The sequence below is a fragment of the Heterodontus francisci genome, chromosome 3 (assembly GCF_036365525.1).
Source record: "Heterodontus francisci isolate sHetFra1 chromosome 3, sHetFra1.hap1, whole genome shotgun sequence".
Classification (NCBI taxonomy): Eukaryota; Metazoa; Chordata; class Chondrichthyes; order Heterodontiformes; family Heterodontidae; genus Heterodontus; species Heterodontus francisci.
Genome location: NC_090373.1, coordinates 113035644 through 113050213, shown reverse-complemented (window position 1 = coordinate 113050213; position 14570 = coordinate 113035644). Strand labels below are relative to the sequence as shown.

Below are 14570 nucleotides of genomic sequence, written 5' to 3'. Positions count from 1 at the left end.
GGGTGCATTGAACACTGCATTCAGCACTTAGTAATGACACTGAATGGCAGTAACTTTTATTATCTCAGTGAAAACTCCAAACTGTTTTAAAATGACTAACAGTCTGCTGCTCTCCAGCTAGAGAAGACAGCCAGTAGATTAGTAGATAATAAAAGCTCAGTTTAAATTGATTTTTATTACATTACCAGTCAATTCATAAGGGAAGCCATATAAATACATGAATAATACTTCCTGGATTATTTATTTAACTATAAAGCTTCATGAATATCAAGTTTCTAAACATTGTCTTCTTCCACAGAGACTACAAAATGTATTAAACAAACATTTTGATGCTGTTAACGTGACCCTTCAAATGGCTAGCGATGGCTTGATAGACACAGAGATTGCTATATCAGAACTAGAAAACAAGATTGTGGTAAGACAAGACATAAACTTTAACAACTGGCTAATGCTCAATAGGTGTGAAAGCCAATTACTGGGCTAAAATATATTTACCTTTTTTAGAAATTCACAAGGAAGATTTCTGCTGTTCATTATTTATATTAAAAAGTTACTAACATGTTTATGATTCTACTATAAGTAGTGTTCAGAGGAAGACTTGTCCCTAGCCATGTTTGATGTCCTCTTGCAAATCGTCATTCTTTTATTTTTCCTCCCTATTGAATCCTTATACCATCCACAGCAGAGACAGTATACCCTGCTTCCAAATCTGTGACTACACCAGTATAAAGTAGTCAACTATAGTTCTTATCACATGCTCAGAATGTCTCAATGTAATTCAATGGATTACTTTTGAAGTGCATTCGCTGTTATGTAGTCAACCACAGCAATCACGATCCCACAAACATAAATGAGATGAATAACTAGTGGTGCTGATTGAAGAAGAAATAATGGCTAGGACACCAGGAGAACTGCCTGCTCTTTTTCACATAGTGTCATGGGATCTTTTACCTCTACCTGAACAAACAAACAAGGTCTCAGTTTAATGTCCTATCCAAAAGACAGCACCTCTAACCATCCAGCACCATCTCAGAAAGACACTGGAGTGTCAGCCCACAATGTTATTTTAGTTGACTTGTCTTCTATAGACATATTCTAAACACAGGACATTGGTTTGTAACCAGAAATTTTTTTCCTTAAGTTAATGCTGAGTCAAAATTCTGTGGAAGTTATATAAGTGCAGTTACAGAGCACAAAACATCCAGCTCAATAAACCGCTGATACTGTAAATTTATAGCAAAAACAGAAGATGCTGGTAAAAAGGTCAGGCAGTAAAAGTGCAGGGAAAAATAAGTTAACTTTTCAGGCATGGACCCGTCATTAGAACTGAATGATATTGGACATGAACAACGATTCATAAGGAATAGAACAAAGGGAAGGAGAAGGGGAAACATGCAGGTGCACACACAGATATACAAGGGAAGAAATAGAATGAGCTGTAAAGTGCTTAGGTGGAAAACAGCAAAATGTTGAATAGCAGGAATTGTATTAGTATGAGACAAACAGAGGCAAAATAAGAGAAATTAAAGACATTTACGAAACATAGAGAATGTGTGAAAGGCTCAGGAGGTGGGGATAAGTCAGATAGAAAGGGAAGCATGGAAAACTGGCAATGCTGCTCTCCACAAATGCAGCTTGACCTGAGCATTTTCAGCAGTTTCTTTTTTAACATCCAGCTCAATGTCTATCTAGCCACAATGGCACCCCCTAGTGGTGACAAAATGAATAAACCTGAACTTGAAATAGTTTCCACTAGGTTGCGCTGTTTTCCTCAGAGCAATTCACCTGAAATTGGCGAACCAGCGCAAAAGATTGCTGAATTTCAAGCGTAAATTACATCCATCTAAACTCAGTTTCCATAACATTATGCTAGTTTTTTTTTAATTGCACCGGAAGCAGGTCCTGCCCACAAAACTGGCCACGGCCTTGATCGAATTAATCACCATTGGGAATTTCTGCTAATTGCACTCGTTTGCAGGCCTTCGAGGAGACTCTTAAAATCAAGCTGCATTTTTAGGCACATGGAAAGTAATAAGCTCCTCTTAAAAGCTTTTGAACATATATATATTAAATTTACAAAAAAAACTGACTACTGTACGCTAATATAACAAGCAAACGGTTCTGAATAGTTTTTAAAAGGCATTTTCAGTAATTTAAAACCCCATGGTGGACTGTGGTTAGAATGCTTAATTTTTGTGATAAACCCATTTTCAGATACAATAATAAAGCTCCACCAGGTTATTACTCTTAAACATATCAAAGAGTACTTTTTAAAGAAAATAACTACATTCACAAGGTGATACAGAAAAGCTGATTCCAGAGCTAAGTCTCAAGATAAGGCAAGACAAGATCAAGGTAAGATTGGTTATATGTGGAGAAAAATCAATTTAGGACAGATTTCAGGAAGCACTTCTTCATGCAAGAATTATTAACACTTGGATCTTCTGGATAGGGTAGTGGAAATAAAAATCTTAAACTTATTTAAATTACAAATTGATGGGAAGGACCATAAGGGATGAAAAACCTTGACCATTATCCCCCATCACCAATGCATACTGTGAAATCGCAGGTAATTTGCTCACTATGTTCTAATGTTATAACGTGGAAATGGTAAGGATAAATTTGGGTTTAAGAATTAAAGCGATTTGCTCTTAGCCTCAGGGATTTAGGTGGGTTTGAAAACAAGAACTTTTGATTGGGGTCACTGACATTGCCTGCTTAAGGGTGGATTGCCACTTCTTGTATGCGTACTACATGGAACTTTGTTTATAAGGACTTTGAGGACTAGTTGTGCCATCTCTTCAGCCTGATCAAGATTTTTGTTTCTGATTAATTAGGCAGCATAGCTGTGCAAACTCTGTGAGCTTTTAATGAAGAGGGAAGATCTTTTCAAAGCCTGCTTATCTCTTCTTCCCCATCTGAAAATATTTAACTTTTTCATAACTTTATACTATTATGGTAAATATCAAAAAGTACGTCCAAAGTTTTACTTCTTGTCAAGAGGAATTTAAAAAAAATTAAATTTAGATTTTCTAATTATCTTGTTTTGTTTTTTTTGAATGGTGTTTGCTTCAGAACCTGTCTACATTCCATGCGTCAATAGATGGTGCTTATAACCTACTGAGGGATAAACTGACTAATCTCTCTACATACGACAAACCCCTGGCTCTCCGTGCTATAGACTACGCTGAAGAGCTTCGCAAACTTGCCTTAGAATTGACTAAGTAAGTTGTACTATCCAACACCTATATAGAACAAAATTGCCAGGATAGCAACAATATTGCTATGAGTGGCAATAAAAATGAACAATGGATTGAAAAGAAAGCAGCTCAGTGACACACACATAAACACACATTTGACTTCTTCCTGGTGGCTATCTACTCCTAAAAGAAGATAAAAGATATATCCAGCTCTACGTCCGTTATGAAGTCACACATTTTAACCAGACCATAGTTTTACTCGAGAAACTAGAGAGGAGTAAGGGGTCACCCATTTAAGACCCTCTCAGAGGGTCACGAGTCTTTGGAACTCTCTTCCTCAAAAGCAGTGGAAGCAGAGTCTTTAAATATTTATAAGGCAGAGGTAGATAGATTCCTGATAAGCAAGGGGGTGAAAGGTTATTGGGAGTAGCCGGGAATGTGAAGTCAAGGTTATATCAGATCAGCTATGATCTGTTGAATGGCAGAGCAGACTCAAGGGGCCGAGTGGCCTACTCCTGCTCCTAGTTCATATGTAATGTCCACAGTTGTACTATGTTGAAATATGTCTTGATGATTATTTTGTGTTGGAGTCCACAGGGAAGGACTCAGTTTATGTTTTGCACTTATAACACATTGCAATATGTTGTTATCGAAGGCATTATTGTTTCAAATGATTAAGATGGTATCACAAATCATGAGAGTGAAGCAAGAAGGGATTATTAATGTCATCGGACTCTGAGCTGAAAATGCCTGAGACTATATTCCAGAGTTTGTAATTCTATGCATTCTCCTCCTGGCCCACAGGAAACTTTAACAAAAAAACAAAACAAAACAAAACTTGCCTGGGCCTCCTGTGGGCCAGATCCTTCCTGTTCCAACTATCACTGGTGATCATGCAGGCCTTAATCAGCCCACAGTTAAACCAACACTTATGTCCCTAAGGCATCATCAGGGCATGATCCTGCCATTTCAATAAGGCCCCCGCTTCTCTGGACAGGTGACAGGCAAGTAGAAATGGGCAGCAATGCATCAGCATTGCGTTGTGAACCCATTCCGCCATCTTAAGCCCCTCTCTGCACTGTTCCCAGCCAGCAGATGGGAATTAAAGTCAGCTCTTATGTGTTACCATATATAAAATGACTTAAAATAATGATTTTGTTCTTTTAACAGTATTTTGAAGAGTATTGATGCAAATGGTATTGTCCAGAAGGCTATAAATGCTTCAAATGTCTATGATAATATTGTTGAATATGTGGCAGAGGCTGAGAAGAATGCAACTACTCTGCTCAATGCTGCACAAAGAGCTGAGGATGTAAGTATATACTATAAAAAAGGATAATTCTGCCCATTTCAATAACACCATCGACATTTAAATAATATTAACAGGAACAATTATATGTGGATTAACTGAAAATATATTTTATTAAAAGTGAATTTTGTTCTGTTGCTAGTGAAGAATATGAAGAATTGGAATTCATTTTCTGTAATTACATGTAACTCAGAGGTTACAGGGAGTGTAAATCTACTTGTGTTCTGATGAATATCACTACTCCAATCTCTGCTATGTCAGTGGAACATTTCTATTTCACACACTTAACCATCTATGCCGTCTCTGAATGAGATTGCCAGGATATGCTGAGTTGTAGGCAGACTTGCTGAAGTTACTGCAAATATTTAAACTGTGTTTACTATTTGGATACTAATTTACTAACATTTTTAAACAGCAATACATGTTCCTTGTAGTGTTCTCTTTATTTTAGTATCATGATGACAATGGGGTAGATTTTGTCTCTGAGTTGGATGTAAGGAAAATCAGGCTGCAAAAATATGAAGCAGCTGAATCACATCCCAATTTAGCTGCAACATCTCAGCTTGGATGACCCCAAAAAGGTGCTTGACAGTGGAGTCAAGTTGTATCCAATTGGAGTTGACATATTGCTTCAGAATGCAATGAGTAGCACAGTGGTAAAATGTTATGATGTGCATTGAAACCACTCAGTAGTCTAGAAATTTTTATTGATGTATTTTTTATTTTATTTTTATTTTTTTAAATTTTATTTAGAGATACAGCACTGAAACAGACTCTTCGGCCCACCGAGTCTGTGCCGACCAACAACCACCCATTTATACTAACCTTACAGTCATCCCATATTCCCTACCACCTACCCACACTAGGGGCAATTTACAATGGCCAATTTACCTATCACCTGCAAGTCTCTGGCTGTGGGAGGAAACCGGAGCACGTGGCGAAAACCCACGTGGTCACAGGGAGAACTTGCAAACTCCGCACAGGCAGTACCCAGAATTGAACCCGGGTCCCTGGAGCTGTGAGGCTGCAGTGCTAACCACTGCGCCATCAAGGATTGCCTAATCACGACTGTGGGCTTTCAAAAGTCCCAAAAAATGCTGCTTAACAGCTAATTTTATTGATTTGAATACTTTGTACTTTAAAGCCATACAATAGGCTTTTCAGTGGGGAATCACAATAATTAATGCAGACGAGCATTTGTTAACTGCTGTGATAAGGCATTTAGACTGTTGGATAGGACAGGGAGCTAAGGTCAACAGTTACTGCAGTAATTTTGCTTAGATGTGCAGCCATGGAGGCAGAGGAAAGATAGATCTGCTGAGTGAGGGAATGAAAGGACAAGCTGTGGGAAAGGTGGGCAACCACCATGCACTAGCAGTTTCTCACTAGCACTGGGTGGTGTAAGCACGAAAATAAATCGCTGAAAAGTTACTGAAACCAGGAAGAAACTGTCAGACATGAAGAAATCTGCTAAGTCGCTATATTTCCATGCATGCCAAATATGTGTTACAAGTAATTAAGCAAGGAAGTTTCCTTCGAATAACTTTTCCATCTTTTCCTGATGTAATGCACCAAGTTGCAGCAGGTGGCTATTCAGATTCAGACATGCCAAAGAATGAGTTTTATGAATGGAGACAGTTGGAATATATGATCTGCTTACAATTACAGTAACCTTAGAGGACAGCAACTATTCTCATCAGAGGTTAAACACAAGGAATATACATCTTTAAGCCTCAGCATTCAGTATGTCTCTGGAATTGAGCAGCTGTTTGACATTATTGTTGATCTATGTGCTTTCAGTATCTACACTACTTTTCTGCTTGCAAGACAAGATTTCATATCAGCAGTAGCAAACCCATGCTAGGGAGATCTAAATAATTTCAGCAAACTAGCACTTTTTAAAGAGGCTGCTTCAGAAATCATAGATCAGCAAAGCATCTATAGAGTTGGAAATGGTAAAGCTGGAGACATTCTCCTAGTTTATGGATGGTGCCATAATGTTTATTTCATATACTGTTGTCCCACTCTGAGACAGGCACAGCCACAGCAATATCACAAAGAGTATTACGCAAGGAAGGTGCTTACTTGAGGCAGTATATTGGCATTTTGGAGTAAATTTTCATCTTCGTAGCATAGATGGTAATCATTCGGTGGACTGAAAATCGGGTGGTTTCTTTAATGGGTGACTCTGTGTCTAGGTCATTGCCCATGTGGTGAAGATGAAAATTTATTCCATTGCTCCCTTCTGTTTTCTTAGAAGTGGAAAGTTTTTGCCCCAGCTACTGTCACTGAGCAAGCCATCACTTCACAATACCCTGTATTGCTACACTACCTCTTTCAAGCACAAGCACAGCTACACATTGTAAATGATCTGGATAACGAGGTTGAAATGTAGAACATGGTGAGTCACACTGCACAGATGAGAAGGAGCAAGTGGGGGTGTTCACAGGACAGGCACCCACAGGTCCAAACCAGTTCCTGACTCTTCTGAAACAGAGGTATGCAGACCTTGTTAGACCTGCTTAACAACATATGTTGCTATTTGACCACAATTGTCTAGGAGTCACTTATGTCCATTCATAATGCATTGTAAGATTTGTTGAGGAGTATGGAGTTGATTAACGCGATCTGCACTGTCATGGAAGAATGGTTACCTCACTGCTGTCTGCCATGGAGTAGCATTTGCAACAGAGCCCTCAGTGGCAGACTGTGCTTATAGGCACAGAGGAAGCACAGTGCTGACACTCCTGTTATAGAAGACCAGACATCAATTTTAAACATGCTTTCTTGGTCAACTTCAACATGCTGGGAGATCAGATGGAGATGACCTTGAGACAAGGATTATCAACATACATGCAGATCAATGGAGATATTGAGGACTGTCCAGCATCGTAAGAATGCCTACAGTGAATGTGGATCAGCATTTGTCTTAGAAGGTGACACTATTTCCGGCCTCCCAAGGATTCCTGTGCCAGAAAACGAGCAGAATCAGCCAGCACCACATACAATTGGCAGAGATACAGGACCTTCGCAGTTCACGATGCTTAGGGCCATCAGAATTCTAGCAAATGTGCTAACCAGCACATTTCCTCCTGTCACAAGGGATAGTACATTAGGTGTTACATAATAAAAACAAACCACAAGCATAAAGGCAAAGCACCCTGATAAATCATTAACAGACCAAACAACGATGAAATAAATGCACTGCGCTTGATTTGACAATTGTGCTGAATATTTATGTGTAATTGTTCGGAATAATAAAGTTACACTTGGCAAGTCAGTTGGTAGAATTGTGTAGTCTTCTTATGCTGCTGTTGCTGGTCATCGGCCAATGTCATGAATGTGATTACTAATTAACTCAAATATGATCTCCTTTAGACATCTGTGGACAGCAAATTGGTTGTTATAACTGCAGTTATACTCAGTGGTAAACTGAAAAGAGGATGCATAATGAGGATGATGTTTTATTGGAAGGCACATTAAAAAAAGACCAAGATTCTTTCTGTTCCGCTGAAGGGTCACTGATCTGAAATGTTAACCCTGCTTCTCTCTTCACTGATGCTGCCAGACCTGCTGAGTATTTCAAGCATTTCTTGTTTTTATACCAAGATTCTTTTGTTTCTAAGTGTACCATTTCTTGGAAAAACTGGCATTTTTTTGTTTTGATAGGGTGTTCTAAATCACATGCCTCAATGTATTATCTTCTATATGAATCTTTCTTCACAAAGATGACACCCTGGACCTCTTAAATTTTTGTCTTCTGAAAAGCCTAACACCTAATCAAGAACCCAAACTGAGGCAAATCAGTTACGTTAAATGTTTTAGCAGAGGAGATGAACAACATATTTTATGGGCATTATTATATAATAGAAAAGGTGTCATTGTCTGGTCAGTGGTCGCACTTTCTCCTCTGAGTCAGAAGTGGGATCAGGCCTCACTCCAAGGGCTGAATTTTATTCGGGCGCTGTGCACCGTGGTGGCACCCTTTGAACTCATCGGGGTGCCCGCGTTCAGCGGCTGCCGTGGAATCCCGCAATATTTCATGCGGAGACTCATTTAAATAGAGGGGGCGGACTCAGCACCCCAGCAACGGCATCCAGTGCCTCCGCACAGGCGCCGGTGCCATTTTTAAAGGGCTTTAAGGCCTTGGAATTAATGTACATTTTAAACGGAAAGCATTACTGATTTTTATTAAATGTAAAATTACGTGATGGAGGCCCTTCCCCAACCCCCCCAATGGTCATTTCATCGCCCAAAATTACCATCAATTGATATTTCAAATACCCGAACTCCACCCCCCACCCAACCTTCAATCTTTTGCCCTTCAACCCCTTGCCACCATCCCCACATCCAATTAAAATTAATTTCCTCACTCCTCCACCCCTCCTGCCCTGAAACTTTTATTACTCTATCCTCCCCACCAGGTTCTCACCTCGGAACTCCATGCAGAGTTCCAAAGGCGCGTGAAGGCCGAACGGAGGCCGTAAAATCGTCATGAGATGGCAGTAAGTCAATTTAATGGCAATCTATATATTGAGATGAGGGGCCCGCTGCCAGGCGGCAGGGGGGCCGTACCGAGACCCCCTGCCGGCGGTAATATGAGTCGGGCCCTTCACGATATCACAGGTCGAGGCAGGCCTCTCCCTGCAGAATTTTATCGGCCCCTGCGCTGCAACCCACAGTATCGAGGGGCCGGTAAAATTCAGCCCCAAGACTTCAGTACATAATCTCAGTTGAAATTTCAATGCAGTACTGAAGGAGTGCTGCACTGTTGGAGGCGCCATCTTTTGAAAGTGACTTTAAACCAAGGCCCTGTCTGCTTTCAGTCTCTGCTGAGGCCTACAGGTTGCTCCTGTCAACTTTGGGCTTTTTTGCAACGGATTCCTTCCACCTCATATAGTGATGTTTCAACTACAACACTGCTGGAGTTTCCTCAGATCTCCTGGATGTGCTCCCTCTTGGTGGTTGGAAGTCTGCTGAAAGCCTGCCAAAGATAAGTAATAAATCCCAAACCAAGTAAATGGGTCAGAGTTGCAGCAGTGTCGGAGAGGTATGCAGAAGTCCCAATCTGCCAGAACACTGCTGCAAAAAGGAGCATCCAGCCTAATGTATTCTTACCTGGTAAGATAGCAGGCAATTCATGCTGTGAACTTTATATGATAGTTGAGACTGATTGAAACGTTCCTTGTCCAAAAAGGGAATGCTGTTGAATGTGGTGATCATGTTATTGTTTACAGGCTGTGGAAGGAATTCAAACACAGAGCACGTGGCTCAGAAACATCAGTGAGGTTCTTCTAAACGAAGTGAAGGAATTAGCTGAAACGATGGAGGACGGTAAGTATATTCAGCTATAGTAGGAGTGCTCTTTCAGGTGTTGCAAGGAATCCTTGGGCTTTCCCTGTCACAGTCTTCTCTCTCATTCTCAGCACTGGCGTCTGTTGCTAACAGCCAACCCCCCACAACAACCTTCAAGCACTAACCTTATGTCTGAGACCATTCCTGGGCTCCTTGACTGCAGTCGGCTCCTGGCCCAATTCCTGCTCAACCTGACAACATCATTCTTACCGGTTTCAGGCAGGAAACAGTTCATCGCAAGTTAAATGAAGCCCAGGAGTTAAAAAAGCCCCTGGGCTTCATGCCAACCTCTCTATGGAGATTCCCTACCTGCCCCAAATACACTTTAAATTAAAATCAAGGCTTACATTTAACCTTGTATTTTTCTTGACCAGTTGACTAAATACCACAGATAGTGATCTCGGAGTGGTGTGAGGCTAACTGGCTAGCATTATTTTCCCAGCTACTATGTTGCTCTCTGGAAGGATAACACAGTTCACCATATACAAATATTGGTTAAATTGTTAATGTTGGAAAAGAACTGATTGGAATGCTATTCATTAGTAGCTCATTAACAAGATGAAAAATTAAGTATAAAAGTTCTCAGGCAGTTCAATGGTTTCACCCCTGATTATAGTTAAACTGTGCAATTTGTGAAACCAAAGTGGTCCCAAGAACTTCCCATTTTTCAGATGACTTTGAATCTGAAGAGAACTGTACTGTTGAAGTAATGCAAATTTGAAGCTGTTGTACATTGCTATGTATGTCGTCTGACTGACTGGCCTGCAGGAATTATCCAACAGACTCCAGGGCCCCAGTAAGGCGGGGGAGGTTTGCGGTAGCCAGGAAGTGTGGATAATGTGGAGGTCCAGCTGAATTTAATGACAGAACCTGATTTAAATGTTTTTCTCCATTTGCTGGCCAGCAGCCAGACAGATTGAGAAGCGGGCTGGTTATTGATAGAAGTGATTGCAGGGGGATGGTCGATGGTGGGGAGAGAAATAGGTAAGTTTGGGAGCTAAGGGAAAGCAGTCCTGCTCCTCCTGGTCCACAAGGAGAGATGTAAAGACACTTGTGTGCTGGATCCAAACTTTCTCACCTCCCTTCAGCGGCCAGGTTTCCTGAGCCCTGGAAACATGGTCCGCAGGCATTAAATCTAAATGACTGCTAAAATTTGAGACTGATTTAAAAGGTACCTGGACATGCACCTGAAGTGCTGTAATGTGCAAGACTACAGACCAGGTGCTGGAAGGTGGGATTAGATTGGGTGTCTAGATTTTTCAGCCAGTGCAGACACAATGGGCTGAATGGCCTCCTTCTGTGCCGTAATGTTTCTGTGGTTCTATGGCACCCCCCTCAATGCCCAGCAGACTATTTCAGTAATCTGGAATATGCTCTGATGATGGTTAGGGATTGTGGCTTTTAAGAAATGAGTACATTTTCCATCTTAAAATATGGGGATCCAAAAATCCAGATCCATCAGCAGGACTGGAGGAGATATATAATGGGGTTCCCCAGGGATCAGTGTTAGGACCCTTGCTTTTCCTGATATATAGGAATGACCTAAACTTGGGTGTACAGGTCACAATTTCAAAATTTTCGGATAACACAAAACTTGGAAGCAGTGTGAAATGTGAGGGGGTTAGGGATAAACTTCAAGAAGGCATAGATTGGTGGAATGGGCGGAAACGTGACAGATAAAATTTAATGTAAAAAGTGTGAAGTGATTAATTTTGGTTGGAAGAACAAGGAGAGGCAATATAAATTAAAGGGTACAATTCTAAAGGGGTGCAGGAGCGGAGGGACCTGGGGGTATGTGTGCATAAATCATTGAAGGTGACAGGGCAGGTTGAGAAAGTGGTTAATAAAGCATATGGGATCCTGGGCTTTATAAATAGGGGCATCGAGTACAAAAGCAAGGAAATTATGATAAAACTGTATAAAACACTGGTTCAGCCTCAATAGAGTATTGTGTCCAATACTGGGCTACACACTTTAGGAGGGAGGGATGTGGGGGCATTAGAGAGAGTGCAGAAAATATTCATGAGAAAAGATTCACGAGAATGGTTCTAGGGATAAGGAACTTCAGTTACATTGATAGGTTGGAGAAGCTGGGTCTGTTCTCCTTGGAGAAGAGATCAAGAGGAGATTTGATATAGGTGTTCAAAATCATGAGGGGTCTGGCAGAGTAGCTAGGGTGGAACTGTTCCTATTGGCAGAAGGATCCAGAACTAGAGGATATCGATTTAAGGTGATTGGCAAAAGATTCAACAATGAAGGAAAACATTTTTACGCAGCGAGTGGTTAGGATCTAGAATGAACTGCCTGAGAGGGTGGTGGAGGCAGATTCAATCAAGGCCTTCAAAACAGAACTGGACAATTATCTGAAGATAAAATATTTGCAGGGCTGAAGGGAAAAGAAAAGGGAGTGGGACTATGTGAGTTGCCCTTGCAGAGAGCTGGCATGGACGCGACGGACCAAATGACCACCTTCTGTGTTGTAACCATTCTACGATTCTATGAAAGTGCACCCCATTCTGCCAATGGACTGGCCAGTATACCTACCTTCACTTAGCATGCCAGCCGAGCAGCAGATTGCAGGTTGGAGACAAGGAAATACCTGGAAGAGGATTCTGTTTCCCTGTGCCAAGCTTTCTCCTTGCTTGGATGGGCAGAAGCTCCTTATTCAACTAAACCCTGTGAAAACTATCGCAGTAGCCTAAATATCCGAAGAAGGGTCACTGACCCGAAACGTTAACTCTGCTTCTCTTTTCACAGATGCTGCCAGACCTGCTGAGTGGTTCCAGCATTTCTTGTTTTTATTTGAGATTTCCAGCATCCGCAGTATTTTGCTTTTATTTAAATATCATCATATCTGGATCCAGAATTAATTTATAGCCCTTCCACTGCTGATTTTTTGGCCACAGGTCTCCATCTGAAAGCAGTATTTTCAAACATGTGGATTAAATTATACATGTATATTTCAATTGGAAAAAAGCATGCATATTAGAACTTGCAATTAATAATTTATTGTGAACTGGAGCAGCCATATAAATACCAAGTAAAGTCGGGTACGAAGTGTGTGAAATTGGGATTGCCCAGTGGATGAAGATGATTGCTTTGGATCCTGTTTAGCACTTTTCTTACTAAGAACATTGGGACGTGGGATGGGAGAGTATTTGGGCAGTTTAAGTGTGTCTAGGGAGTTGGGAAGGAATGTTCCTGAATGTTTTTCCTAAAATGTAATATTTCATTTCTATTTAATTCCCTCCCCTGCAGGAGTTAAGATTAGTAATGATTAGGGATGGATGTGTATGAGGTTGCAACGGGAGAGGGTGAGCAGTACTGAGCCTGATGGTCTTTGCTCCCTTTTTTTTTTGTATATTTATAAGTTTTGTACGTGTTTTTATTTCAATACTGCTGTGATAATTTACAGTGCTCACTATTAATTTAATGCGACATAAGCCTGTTTTGCTGACTTACTACAGATGATGAGACAGATTTTCACGATACCAGGAGCCATGTGGATGCAGTAATCAGCAAGAAAAATGATACAATGAACCGTTTGCTAAATGCCATAAATCAATTGGCCTTGATTGAGCCAAGTAAGTACTTCTCCTGATATATTTTTCCTTAAGGTGCAACAACAATTTTCATTTATATAGCATCTTTAACATTGCAAAACAACCAGGGTAGAGGGAGATTGGCTTTGACTGGTTTCATATAGTGTAGCAAGGTTGGAAGCCTCTGCACTTATGATTTTAGCTCTTTTTAATTCAAAATTGACACTTAAACCTGTGAAATCAATGACCCTGCAATCAAGTGCACAGATCTTCCAATCTTTAAAATGTAAATATTCCCCCTCTGCCCACAGGATGTACGTGTGTCTTGCATTCAGCAATTCTATGGCAGAAGTGATGGGAAATATCTTGGAAAACATGTGGGAAGACATATTATACATCACCAGTAACCTCTGGTGGAAAACCGGAGGGCTGTGAAAATTGGTAGAGACCCAGAATAAAAGGACCCCAACCCATTTCCTAGCAGTCCTTGGCCCAATTGATGCAAGAAAAAATGAAAAGTCTCAGCCCAAACCTTTATAATTTGCACTCATTGCAATTTTTTTGAGAGAAGTGGGGATCTTTGCACTAATATTGATTTGTAATAATATTTCAAGGTATTTGGTTATAGAATACCATTATTGATATGTAACAAATGAGGTATTACCTGCATCTTTTGGTGTGTCCTCATCAATCCTATTAATATCAGGCTAAGATTATTTGTGGCCGGGGGCACAGTATTGGCTTACATTTCACAGATTGCAAGCAGGGAGCTGGGTTTCATTGCTGCTCACACCTTTGGGTTAGTGATGTTTGTCAACAGGTTAGTATCACTTTAAAAATAACATTTTTTGGTGCAGCTTTGCAGTGGCTACTTCTAAACTTCAACTGATGTCCATCTTCATTGGCGCGAGACCATCGCTTTCAGGTGGTCTCACATTCAGTCCACCAGTATCTATTTATTATTGTATTTTGGCATTATCAGTGCATAAAGAATGCAATACTGTTGGCGAAAATACAAGACAAAGGCAGTATAAGTCAATGTTTTGCGTACCATTTTTCTCATTTAACACAATTCTTCCAGTAGACTACTCAATGTACATGAGTTAAGAACAGTATTCTAATTTTTCTATCAACTCAACGCACCACATCCTCTATGGCTATTTA

At 40.5% G+C, this 14570-nt stretch overlaps 1 protein-coding gene across 1 annotated transcript in view; it reads left to right on the top strand.

Annotated features, from left to right (window-relative positions):
• lama4 (laminin, alpha 4) overlaps window positions 1–14570 on the top strand; it is a 183279-nt gene that overhangs the window by 96030 nt on the left and 72679 nt on the right. Inside the window, exons 14-18 of the mRNA XM_068025542.1 lie at window positions 299–415; window positions 3076–3224; window positions 4371–4512; window positions 9747–9843; window positions 13332–13448. Of these exons, the coding sequence (XP_067881643.1) occupies window positions 299–415; window positions 3076–3224; window positions 4371–4512; window positions 9747–9843; window positions 13332–13448 (622 nt within the window). The remainder of the gene's footprint in view (window positions 1–298; window positions 416–3075; window positions 3225–4370; window positions 4513–9746; window positions 9844–13331; window positions 13449–14570) is intronic.